A 13,731-nucleotide genomic window follows, 5' to 3' on the forward strand; every position below is an offset into this window, starting at 1 on the left:
AGGCCTGCAAGACACAGACCACTCCCTTCCCAGCCTTCTGCATTTCAACAACCTCCCTCAAGGGCCCAAGATAACTCCCACACTTACAAGTGCTGGAAGCATCCACAGCTATCCATCCATCCGGAGACCGTCTGACCCCATTCCTACCAGCATGGCAGACCATCATGTCAGACAATTGGGTATTAGAGATCGAGACTGGCTATTCCATCCAATTTACCTCCATCCCCCCTACCCACCCTCCCTCCCTGTCTCTTTTCAGGGACCCTTCTCGCAAACATGTTATACACTGAGGCACAGTAGAACCAATATCAACAGAACACAGAGAGAAGGATTTCTACTCCCACTATTTTTTAACCAAGAAAAAAAGTGGAGAATGGAGGCTCATTCTCAATTTAAGAAGACTCAAAAAATTTTTGAGGACCCCACGATTCAGGATGGTCATATTAGCAATGATAATTCCAGCACTAGAAAGAGGAGAGTGGTTCTCAGCTCTCAACCTCCAAGATGCATATTTCCACATAATGATACATCCCTCACACAGGAGGTTTGTTCTGGGAATAGCTCATTTCCAGTACAAAGTATTCCCTTTCGGATTATCCACTGCCCCATGGTTATTCTCAAAAGTTGTGGCAGTGGTCCACCTCCACGGACATGGGATCATAATATTCCCCTATCTGGACAATTGCTTACTCAAAGCATCAACTGGAGAAGAGGCACTGGAAGCTATCCAAAAGCTAGTAGCTCTCTTTACATATCTAGGTCTGCAAATAAATGAACAAAAATCACCACACACCTGTGTAGAGACTGGAGTTCATAGGGGCCTACCTCAAATCTCTAGAGGCTACAGCCTCACTGTCCCGACACAATTTTATCACTCTACTCTATTCATAGATTCATAGATTCTAGGACTGGAAGGGACCTCGAGACTGTCATCGAGTCCAGTCCCCTGCCCGCATGGCAGGACCAAATATTGTCTAGACCATCCCTGATAGACATTTATCTAACCTACTCTTCAATATCTCCAGAGATGGAGATTCCACAACCTCCCTAGGCAAATTACTCCAGTGTTTAACCACCCTGACAGTTAGGAACTTTTTCCTAATGTCCAACCTAGACCTCCATTGCTTCTTGTTCTGTCCTTAGAGGCTAAGGTGAACAAGTTTTCTCCCTCCTCCTTATGACACCCTTTTAGATACCTGAAAACTGCTATCATGTCCCCTCTCAGTCTTCTCTTTTCCAAACTAAACAAACCCAATTCTTTCAGCCTTCCTTCATAGGTCATGTTCTCAAGACCTTTAATCATTCTTGTTGCTCTTCTCTGGACCCTTTCCAATTTCTCCACATCTTTCTTGAAATGCGGTGCCCGGAACTGGACACAATACTCCAGCTGAGGCCTAATCAGAGCAGAGTAGAGCGGAAGAATGACTTCTCGTGTCTTGCTCACAACACACTTGTTAATACATCCCAGAATCACTATAACCCCTAGATCCCTTTCTGCTGTACTCCTTCCCATTCTGTATGTGTGAAACTGATTTTTTCTTCCTAAGTGGAGCACTTTGCATTTGTCTTTGTTAAACTTCATCCTGTTTAACTCAGACCATTTCTCCAATTTGTCCAGATCATTTTGAATTATGACCCTGTCCTCCAAAGCAGTTGCAATCCCTCTCAGTTTGGTATCATCCGCAAACTTAATAAGCATACTTTCTATGCCAATATCTAAGTCGTTAATGAAGATATTGAACAGAGCCGGTCCCAAAACAGACCCCTGCGGAACCCCACTCGTTATGCCTTTCCAGCAGGATTGGGAACCATTAATAACAACTCTCTGAGTACGGTTATCCAGCCAGTTATGCACCCACCTTATAGTGCCCATCTAAATTGTCTTTGCCTAGTTTATCGATAAGAATATCATGCGAGACCGTATAAAATGCCTTACTAAAGTCTAGGTATACCACATCCACAGCTTCTCCCTTATCCACAAGACTCGTTATCCTATCAAAGAAAGCTATCAGATTGGTTTGACATGATTTGTTCTTTACAAATCCATGCTGGCTGTTCCCTATCACCTTCCAAGTGTTTGCAGATGATTTCCTTAATTACTTGCTCCATTATCTTCCCTGGCACAGAAGTTAAACTAACTGGTCTGTAGTTTCCTGGGTTTTTTTTATTTCCCTTTTTATAGATGGGCACTATATTTGCCCTTTTCCAGTCTTCTGCAATCTCTCCCATCTCCCATGATTTTCCGAAGATAATAGCTAGAGGCTCAGATACCTCCTCTATTAGCTCCTTGAATATTCTAGGATGCATTTCATCAGGCCCTGGTGTCTTGCAGGCATCTAACTTTTCTAAGTGATTTTTAACTTGTTCTTTTTTTATTTTATCTGCTAAACCTACCCCCTTCCCATTAGCATTCACTATGTTAGGCATTCCTTCAGACTTCTCAGTGAAGACCGAAACAAAGAAGTCATTAAGCATCTCTGCCATTTCCAAGTTTCCTGTTACTGTTTCTCCCTCTTCACTGAGCAGTGGGCCTACCCTGTCTTTGGTCTTCCTCTTGCTTCTAATGTATTGCTAAAAAGTCTTCTTGTTTCCCTTTATTCCTGTAGCTAGTTTGAACTCATTTTGTGGCTTTGCCTTTCTAATCTTGCCCCTGCATTCCTGTGTTGTTTACCTATATTCATCCTTTGTAATCTGTCCTAGTTTCCATTTTTTATGACTCCTTTTTATTTTTTAGATCATGCAAGATCTCGTGGTTAAGCCAAGGTGGTCTTTTGCCACATTTTCTATCTTTCCTAACCAGCGGAATAGCTTGCTTTTGGGCCCTTAATAGTGTCCCTTTGAAAAACTGCCAACTCTCCTCAGTTGTTTTTCCCCTCAGTCTTCATTCCCATGGGACCTTACCTATCAGCTCTCTGAGCTTACCAAAATCTGCCTTCCTGAAATCCATTGTCTCTATTTTGCTGTTCTCCCTTCTACCCTTCCTTAGAATTGCAAACTCTATGATTTCATGATCACTTTCACCCAAGCTGTCTTCTACTTTCAAATTCTCAACGAGTTCCTCCCTATTTGTTAAAATCAAGTCTAGAACAGCTTCCCCCCAGTAGCTTTTTCAACCTCCAATCTTATCACACAAAGCAAGCCAGCCCACAGACATTAGCCAGGACCTGCTTCCAACTGTTAGGCCACATGTCAGCGATGATATTTGTCATCAAATACATCAGACTGCACATGCGATGCCTGCAAGGCTGGCTCAGGACAGTGTATATTCCACACAGACATAGCATAAACAAATGTCTTACAATGCCAGCCAAAGTAAAATACTCTCTACATTAGTGAATTCAACCAAACGATGTTTGCACAGGAGTCCCTTCATACAGACCCTTCCATCAATGATAATCACAACAGACGCTTCTCTGCTTGGTTGTGGGGCACACATGCACAACCAACCACGTGATCCAAGGCCACTGGTCCCCATCAGAATTAACACTACACATAAACCTGCTAGAGCTGCAGGCAGTCCGCAGTGCATCCTCACACTTCCTACCTGCAATCAATGACAAGGCCATAATGGTTCTGACAGACAACATCACTTGTATGTTTTATATAAACTGACAAGGAGGAGCACAGACACACTCCCTCTGCACAAAAGCCAGGCTACTATGGACTTGGTGCATCAGCCATGACATCAACATCTCAGCCTCCTACCTACCAGGATGCCAAAACACCACTGCAGATGCACTGAGCAGAAAATTCTCCTAGGACCAAGAGTGGGAAATGAACACCAAAGTATTACAGAGCATATTCAGACATTATAGGCCTATTTGCGACAACCCAAAATGCCAAGTGCCCACACTTCTGCTTAAGAGCTGCTTTCCTCCTCCAATGGGATGCACCTCTAATGCCTTTCCCCCAACCCCTCTTCTATCCAGAGTCATACACAAGGTCAGAACCAACAACTCCAGAGTCATCTTGATAGCTCTCAGGTGGCCCAGACAAACATGGTTTCCTTACCACACGAGGATGGCTGTGTGCCAACCAGGCACTCTTCTCCTTCTACCATATCTCCTGTCTCAGGATGCAGGCTAGGTCCATCACCCAAACCTGGCAAGACTCCACCTGAAGGCATGGCTACGCCACGGTTACGAGACAATGAAATGATCTGTTCTGAGGTGGTAAGGGACATTCTTTTAAACAGAAAAAGATCTACTACTCGAAATACCTACTTACACAAATGGAAGAAGTTCCATACATGGTGCCAGAATAGACAAATTATGGTGACTTCCTCTTCTTTACCAATAGTACTGGACTATATACTGGAACATAAGAAATTAGGTCTCTCCATTAGCTTGATCAGAGTACATCTCACGTCAATCACAGCATTCCACCACAAAGTGGATGAGTTCTCAATCTTCGCTCACCCAATCACTAAATACTTTCTCAAGGGTTTTTGTTCCTTTCTCGTCCCATCCCTTTGTTTCTTCCACCCTTGCTCTTTCCTTCCCTGTAGGAGAGAAGGTATGAGATGCACCTCTTTCCCCTTCCTCCCCCGCTTACTATCTTCTCTTCTGTTTCTCTATGAGGTTCTTTTTTGTTGTCCATTTCATCCTTTCTAACCTGGCTCTAACTTTACCATCTGTGTTTCATCCTTCATTCTTCTCACTCTAATTCTCCCTCCTTTCTCTCTATCACTTTGTGACTGGTGTCCTAGTGGGGAGCTAGCTATGGTCACTCAATTAGGGTGCACTGCAAAAAAATGGGGCAGACAAACCCCAAAAAGCTGTTGGATATTCCAATACTTATATTTACCAAGCCAGCATAAAACAGCTTCTTTATTACTTTACTGGTTACTCAGAAATCCAATCAACACAGTTCCCTTAAAGTGATCCAGCCTCAGGCCTCCATCCAGGTATCCACGTCAAATATGATGAAAATTTCTGTAAATCTTATTTCATCCTATAAAAGAAAAGGTTCTACCAATCCCAAAGGATCAGACACATTACCTCCCAGATTATTGAATATTCCAGCTCTTACCCAAGTACATGCTACAGCCAATTTTTATTAACTAAACTAAAATTTATTAAAAAACAAAAGAGTATGGTTAAAAGATCAATATACATACAGACATGAGTTCAATTCTTAAGATTCAGATTCATAGCAGAGATGGTGAGCTTTGTAGTTGAAAAGAGTTTTCAGAAATAGTTCCTAGGTTATAGTCCAATGTCCAAATCTCATATTCAGGGCGTACCAGCATGATTGGGACCTCAGTCTTGCAACTCAAATTTCCCTGATGAAGCCTAAGCAGATATGAGATGAACAGAATCAGGACCAAGGATCTTTTATACAATTTCATGTCTTTTGACAAGTTGGCGTTCAGAAGGTAATTAGCATGACTTTGCTATACGTTTCAAAGAGAGATGAATACAGAACTATCCCATGTTTACAATTCATTTAAATGATAGGATGTTCTTTTGACTCTGAATTATCAGAATACAGCAGAGACAGGGACTGTTGATTACATGACCCTACTCATACACATGTAAAAACATAAACATTATCTCCCCACATGTCTTTTGAGGGTTATTTATTTTGCAGGATGTTTAGCCCTTTCTAGCCATGCGTCACACACATGTTCTTTCTTCCTGCAGATAGTCTGGGTTCTGTTGTAATGGCCAGGAACCATTCAGCACCGCTCCCTCAGCATCAGAGAACATCCTCCATCAATAGGAAACATGGGAGACAGATCACATGGATGAATATGAATGCTCAACCACCTGGAACGAGCATACAGAATCCCTATAATGTGAGTAGCATCACACAGGACCAGTCTTACTGTTCGCAGGGATCCAAGTTGCCGTGGGGGAAAATGAGTTTTTACTTGCCTTCCACTCTGGTGCAATTTCCAAGGGGAAGTCAGGTTGGACTGTGATTTGCTCAGTTAGAAGGGCTGAAAGCAGTCAGTGGGCTTCTTGTGACTGAGGTAAGTACTGCAATTCCATTGGACATATGGAGAGTCTGTGGGAACTGTTTCTCAGATGACAGTCTGCACAGTGTGGTGTGGCAAGACACCTTCTCAGTCTCACCAGCCTCCGCTGCTTTTAGCCTTGATGAGAAAGGCTTGGGTAAAACAGGCCCTCTTGGTTGCACAGGGGAAGTCCATTCCTTCTCACCACCAGTCTTTTGGGCTTGTTTTTCTCCCTTATTGGAGGGAATGCAGCCTCCCCTCCTGGTGAGGCTCGCTGCTCCTAACCTACTGGCAGCATGACTCCTTCTCTTTCTCCCCCTCTTCTCCCAACACAGGGGAGGGTTTAAAAAGGTCTCAGGCAGCCCTTAGTTGGAATCAGCTGTTCCTAATTGACCTCAGGTAACTCCCTCTCAGCTGATCCTAACTGATTCTCTGGTAACCCCTTCTCAGTTGATAGGGAGGAGGGCCTTTTAACCTTCTGGGACTGTTTTCTACCCCTTGCTTGCAGCTGTCGGTCCTGAGCTTATCACAGTGGGTAATAATCCCACTGTGCCCACACAGAAGATTGATGTTTCCTTATCAGGGACATTGAAGAGAAGGCTGGCTATAGAGTTTTTGCTAGCATAAGTAAGAACTGGATGCCCCACAAAGGATTTTCCATCCCTAAAATCCAGTGTTTTTACAGCAGGTTTTGAAGCAGTGACTAATAGTGACTTCACAAAGATTAGATGTGAAGTAACAGCTGTTCTTCTAGTGTCCATGAGCGTACTCCTCTTGAGGAGGAGGAGAATAGTGAATAGACACCTTTAGAAGGTAGCTTTGTGATTTTCCGTCCTTTTGTGCATGTAGAGTCCAGCTGGTGACTAAAATGATCTGCCACAAGTTAGGCAGAGGTGATGTTTCTTCTTCGAGTGCTGTCCGTGTGGGTGCTCCACTCCAGGTGATGTGCGTCCTGGTGCCGTTGATCGGAGATCTTCGGTAGCAGTGCATGGTCAGGATGCACGCACCCAGCTGTTGTCTCATGGCGTTAGTAGGGTCTGTCTGTGCACACGTGTCCCGCACCCCCTCCGTTCCTTCAACTGTCCTCGGCTGACGATGGGACTAGGGGCAGTGCTGAACCTCTTTCCCTGGTCACTGAAGGAAACAAGAAGAAATAGTTAGCTAGAAATATCCCAGTTCTTTCCCTTCCTTTAGACTAGTTATTCATTGTTCGTTAGTTTAAAAGACAAAAAAACAAAAAAAAACCCTTTTTTTCTCTCAAGTTCGTTTCCCACTGAGACTTCCTCCCCAGGCAGTCATATGCTGGGGTCCCCTGGATTCAAAAAAATGCGGCTCTTGCAATGAGTCTGTGCCTGGGTCTGATGTACACTCACTGTGTGTGAAGTGTCTAGATGAGACACACGTCCCCGCAAAGTGTAATGGACTGAAAGCCAGGGTTCACCACGACAGAGACCTGCGGCTGAAAATGCTCCTTATGGAGAAATCCGTGCAGCCACCAGTGGAGACAGGCACAGGTAATCACTCGCCCTCATGCTCCCCTACGAGATTGGAACCGACCAGGAGAGGGGAGGACTCCTGTCTCATGCTGAGAAAGAGGGACGATCGATGAGTTATCTTAAGGGCCTCTACACAAATGCAAGAAGCCTGGGAAACAAGCAGGGAGAACTGGAAATCCTGGCACAGTCAGGGAACTATGATGTGATTGGAATAACAGAGACTTGGTGGGATAACTCACATGACTGGAATACTGTCATGGATGGATATAAACTGTTCAGGAAGGACAGGCAGGGCAGAAAAGGTGGGGGAGTTGCGTTGTATGTAAGAGAGGAGTATGACTGCTCAGAGCTCCGGTATGAAACTGCAGAAAAACCTGAGAGTCTCTGGATAAAGTTGAGAAGTGTGAGCAACAAGGGTGATGTCATGGTTGGAGTCTGCTATAGACCACCAGACCAGGGGGATGAGGTGGACGAGGCTTTCTTCTGACAACTAGCAGAAGTTGCTAGATCGCAGGCCCTGGTTCTCATGGGAGACTTTAATCACCCTTATATCTGCTGGGAGAGCAATACAGCGGTGCACAGACAATCCAGGAAATTTTTGGAAAGTGTAGGGGACAGTTTCCTGGTGCAAATGCTGGAGGAACCAACTAGGGGCAGAGCTTTTCTTGACCTGCTGCTCACAAACAGGGAAGAATTAGTAGGGGAAGCAAAAGTGGATGGGAACCTGGGAGGCAGTGACCATGAGATGGTCGAGTTCAGGATCCTGACACAAGGAAGAAAGGAGAGCAGCAGAATACGGACCCTGGACTTCAGAAAAGCAGACTTTGACTCCCTCAGGGAACTGATGGGCAGGATCCCCTGGGAGAACAACATGAAGGGCAAAGGGGTCCAGGAGAGCTGGCTGTATTTTAAAGAATCCTTATTGAGGTTGCAGGAACAAATCATCCCGATGTGTAGAAAGAATAGTAAATATGGCAGGCGACCAGCTTGGCTAAACAGTGAAATCCTTGCTGATCTTAAACGCAAAAAAGAAGCTTACAAGAAGTGGAAGATTGGACAAATGACCAGGGAGGAGTATAAAAATATTGCTCAGGGATGCAGGAGTGAAATCAGGAAGGCCAAATCACACTTGAAGTTGCAGTTAGCAAGAGATGTTAAGAGTAACAAGAAGGGTTTCTTCAAGTATGTTAGCAAGAAGAAGAAAGTCAAGGAAAGTGTGGGCCCCTTACTGAATGAGGGAGGCAACCTAGTGACCGAGGATGTGGAAAAAGCTAATGTACTCAATGATTTTTTTGCCTCTGTCTTCACACACAAGGTCAGCTCCCAGATTGCTGCACTGGGCAGTACAGCATGGGGAGAAGGTGACCAGCCCTCTGTGGAAAAAGAAGTGGTTCGGGACTATTTAGAAAAACTGGACGTGCACAAGTCCATGGGGCCGGATGCACTGCATCTGAGGGTGCTAAAGGAGTTGGCTGGTGAGATTGCAGAGCCATTAGCCATTATTTTTGAAAACTCATGGCGATCCAGGGAGGTCCCAGATGACTGGAAAAAGGCTAATGTAGTGCCCATCTTTAAAAAAGGGAAGAAGGAGGATCCGGGGAACTACAGGCCAGTCAGCCTCACCTCAGTCCCTGGAAAAATCATGGAGCAGGTCCTCAAGGAATCAATTATGAAACATTTAGAGGAGAGGAAAGTGATCAGTAACAGTCAGCATGGATTCACCAAGGGGAAGTCGTGCCTGACTAACCTAATTGCCTTCTATGAGGAGATAACTGGCTCTGTGGATGAGGGGAAAGCAGTGGATGTGTTATTCCTTGACTTTAGCAAAGCTTTTGATACCGTCTCCCACAGTATTCTTGCCGCCAAGTTAAAGAAGTATGGGCTGGATGAATGGACTGTAAGGTGGATAGAAAGCTGGCTAGATCGTCGGGCTCAACAGGTAGTGATCAATGGCTCCATGTCTAGTTGGCAGCCGGTTTCAAGCAGAGTGCCCCAAGGGTTGGTCCTGGGCCGGTTTTGTTTAATATCTTTATTAATGATCTGGAGGATGGTGTGGACTGCACTCTCTGCAAGTTTGCAGATGACACTAAAACTGGGAGGCGTGGTAGATACACTAGAGGGTAGGGATCGGATACAGAGGGACCTAGACAAATTAGAGGATTGGGCCAAAAAAAACCTGATGAGGTTCAACAAGGACAAGTGCAGAGTCTTGCACTTAGGACGGAAGAATCCCATGCACTGCTACAGACTAGGGACCGAATGGCTAAGTAGCAGTTCTGCAGAAAAGGACCTAGGGGTCACAGTGGACGAGAAGATGGATATGAGTCAACAGTGTGCTCCTGTTGCCAAGAAGGCTAACGGCATTTTGGGCTGTATAAGTAGGGGCATTGCCAGCAGATCGAGGAACGTGATCGTTCCCCTTTATTCGACATTGGTAAGGCCTCACCTGGAGTACTGTGTCCAGTTTTGGTCCCCACACTACAAGAAGGATGTGGAAAAATTGGAAAGAGTCCAGCGGAGGGCAACAAAAATGATTAGGGGTCTGGAGCACATGACTTATGAGGAGAGGCTGAGGGAACTGGGATTGTTTAGTCTCCAGAAGAGAAGAATGAGGGGGGATTTGATAGCAGCCTTCAACTACCTGAAGGGGGGTTCCAAAGAGGATGGAGCTCGGCTGTTCTCAGTGGTGGCAGATGACAGAACAAGGAGCAATGGTCTCAAGTTGCAGTGCGGGAGGTCCAGGTTGGATATCAGGAAAAACTATTTCACTTGGAGGTTGGTGAAACACTGGAATGCATTACCTAGGGAGGTGGTGGAGTCTCCTTCCTTGGAGGTTTTTAAGGCCCGGCTTGACAAAGCCCTGGCTGGGATGATTTAGCTGGGAATTGGTCCTGCTTTGAGCAGGGGGTTGGACTAGATGACCTCTTGAGGTCCCTTCCAACTCTGATATTCTATGATTCTATGATTCTAGGAACGCAGCTTCACCCTTTCATTTGACTTTACCTCCCATATCCCAGAGGACAGAAGATCAGATTTTAAATCAGTCGTCGAAGGTCAACTGGTGTCTAGGATGGCGCTACAAGCATCCCTGGACATGGCCGACACAGCAGCCCGTACTACCACAACCGCAGTAGTGATGCGCAGGTCTTCCTGGCTGTCTTCATCTGGCATCCCTAAAGACCTGCAAACCAAAGTGGAGGACCTTCCCTTTGATAAGAATAAACTTTTTTCCAAAAAAACTGATGAAGTCCTTCACACCATGAAAGACCCCAGGGCCACTCTGCACACACTGGGATATACCCTTCCCTCCCCAGGAAGCAACGGTATCAACCTTATCAGATGCCCTGCGCACAACAGTATCACCGGCCCCAGTCGAGATTGTATGATAATGGGAGGAACCGCAACAGACCTCCCTGGCACAGACAAAACCAAGCGCAACTAACTACATCCCACACATCGGGAAACAAACAACAATTTTTAAGCCTTGGTCAGGGGTCTGTGCGACCATCCCTTGGCATCACCACTTGCCCATTTGGTCACTGCCTCCATTTTTTTCCACCATGTCTGGCAACTAGTAACACAGGACCACTAGATCCTGGAAATAGTACAATTGGGCTACTCCATCCCTTTCATTTCATGCCCACCCACCCTTCCCGGTCCCTCTTCAGGGACCCCTATCACGAGCAACTACTTCAAGCAGAGGTGACTCATCTTCTACAGCTAGGTGCAGTGGAACCTGTACTAGCACAACATCGGGAAAAAGGGTTTTACTCTTACTATTTCCTGACCCAGAAGAAAGGCGGAGGATGGTGACCTATACTAGACCTATGAGGACTGAACAAATTTGTACGCGTACAAAAATTCAAGATGGTCACATTGGGCACAATAATACCTGTGCTGGAACAAGGGGACTGGTTCTCAGCCCTCAACCTACAGGATGCTTATTTTCATATACCAATGCACCCAGCACACAGACACTTTCTGCGATTCACAGTAGGGCACGACCACTTCCAATACAGAGTGCTACCGTTCGGACTCTCCACAGCACCGTGAGTGTTCTCTGGTGTGAGAGAGAGAGAGAGAGAGAGACTCGCAGTAGTGGTGGCCCACCTACACAAACACAGAATTATACTTTTCCCCTACCTAGACAACTGCCTTATCAAAGGCCGATCATACGAAAAGACATTAGAGGCCACTCATTTTACCATCTTCCTTTTCCACAGTCCAGGCCTGCAAATAAACTTCCAAAAATCCACCCTGATACCCACATAGCAAATTGAGTTCATCAGGGCGCATCTGGACTCAGTTTTGAGCAGAGCCTCACTTCCACACACCAGATTCCTCACCGTCACACACCTCATACACAGATTATCCATTTGTCCCAGAGTGGAGGCAAGAACATGCCTGCAGCTTCTTGGTCACATGGCATCCACCACCTTCATGGTCAAATATGCTAGACTACATATGAGGTGCCTTCAGGGTTAGCTCAGCTCCATATACAAACCCAGCAGGCACAGCCTCCACGTGACGCTAACTCCTCCAGCAAAGGTATTAGTCTTCCTACAATAGTGGACAAAAACAGGAAACATGCACAGGTGTCCCCTTCTATCAAAATTCCCCTGTGCTCATGCTCACAACAGATGCTTCCCTGATAGGCTGGGGAGCACACCTGGGAGATCACACATCACAAGGCAGATGGTCCCTGTAAGAGACGCGTCTACACATAAACCTTCTAGAGCTCAGAGCAATCAGATATGCTTGCCTCCACTTTCTCCCAATCATAAGGAACAAATCTATTTGAGTCTTGACAGATAATATAGCATGCGTGTTCTACATCAACAGACGGGGGAGCAGGGAACGCAATCGCACTCCCTGTGCACAGAAGCCATCCAACTATGGAATTGGTGCATACAACATCGCATAGAGATCACTGCTTCCTACCTATCTGAGTGTCAGAACGCTACCACTGACATACTCAGCAGACACTTCTCACAAGAACACGAATGGGAATTACACCCCACAATACTGCGACAGCTCTTCTCCCACTGGGGCACCCCATCTTTAGATCTGTTTGCCACAACACAAAACTTAAAATTCCATCTATTCTGTTCCAGGGCAGGACTCGGGACCACGTCCCTCGGAGACACGTCCCTCATTCCGTGGAACAAGACACTCATGTACGCTTTCCCACTGGTCCCACTGATACACAGAGTCTTGCGCAAGATCAAAGAGGACAAGGCCAGGGTCATACTTATTGCCCCAGCCTGGCTCAGACAGACAAGGTATCCCTACCTGCTGCGCATGTCCATCCGCCCTCCAAGAATTCTTCCCAAGAGACCGGATCTGCTCTCCCAGGGCAACGGTCAGATTCTCCATCCACAACTGCAGAAGCTCCATCTGACGGCTTGGTTCCTTCATGGTTCCAAACCCATGAACTAGCTTGTTCGGAGCAGGTCCGACACATCCTCCTGCACAGTAGATGAGACTCCACTCGTAAGAGTTACCTGCAAAAGTGGAAACGATTCTCCATATGGTGCTCCAACAGAAATTTGCCACCCCAACAGTGCGCCTCTCCCTGATATCTTGGACTGCCTCTTACAACTAAAAAAAGATGGACTATCGCTCAGTTCTATCAGAGTACACCTCACGGCAGTTAATACCTTCCATGACACGCTGGACGGGTTTTCAGTTTTCACCCACCCCACCATAAAACGCTTCCTCACAGGCCTTCAAAACCTTTATCCTGAGATTCACCTACACACAGCTACCTGGAATCTGAACCTAGTTCTCCAAGGTCTCATGAAACCTCCCTTTGAACCACCGGCTACCTCCTCCATACTACACATGTCCATGAAAGTAGCTTTCTTAGTCTCCATAATGTCGGCAAGAAGGGTCGGGGAAATAAGCGCGCTAATGGCCTACCCTCCCTACACAATTTTCTTTAAAGACAAGGTTACAATGCGACTCAATCCCAAATTTCTTCCCAAGGTGGCGTCCACCTTCCATCTCAATCAGCCAATACACCTACCTGCATTCTACCCCAAACCTCATAAGAACCCACATGAAGTGGCATTACATACTCTTGATGTCTAGGGTGACAAGCTTGCAAATGTGAAAAATCGGGACAGAGGTTGGGTGGTAATAGGCACCCATGTAAGAAAAGCCCCAAATATTGGGACTGTCCCTATAAAATTGGGACATCTTGTCACACTTTTGATGTCAGATGTGGAATTGCCTTTTATTTGGACAGAACTAAGGCATTCCGTAAATCTC

The 13,731-nt window shown here is 45.9% G+C and overlaps 1 protein-coding gene across 4 annotated transcripts in view; it reads left to right on the plus strand.

Annotated features, from left to right (window-relative positions):
- The window catches only part of MAPK15 (mitogen-activated protein kinase 15), a 158,392-nt gene that overhangs the window by 71,624 nt on the left and 73,037 nt on the right, over positions 1 to 13,731 (plus strand). For all 4 annotated transcript variants that reach the window (XM_054017263.1, XM_054017260.1, XM_054017261.1 and 1 more), the window contains exon 12: positions 5,646 to 5,800. In XM_054017263.1, the coding sequence (XP_053873238.1) occupies positions 5,646 to 5,800 (155 nt within the window). The remainder of the gene's footprint in view (positions 1 to 5,645; positions 5,801 to 13,731) is intronic.

The sequence above is a fragment of the Malaclemys terrapin genome, chromosome 2, assembly GCF_027887155.1.
Source record: "Malaclemys terrapin pileata isolate rMalTer1 chromosome 2, rMalTer1.hap1, whole genome shotgun sequence".
NCBI lineage: Eukaryota > Metazoa > Chordata > Testudines > Emydidae > Malaclemys > Malaclemys terrapin.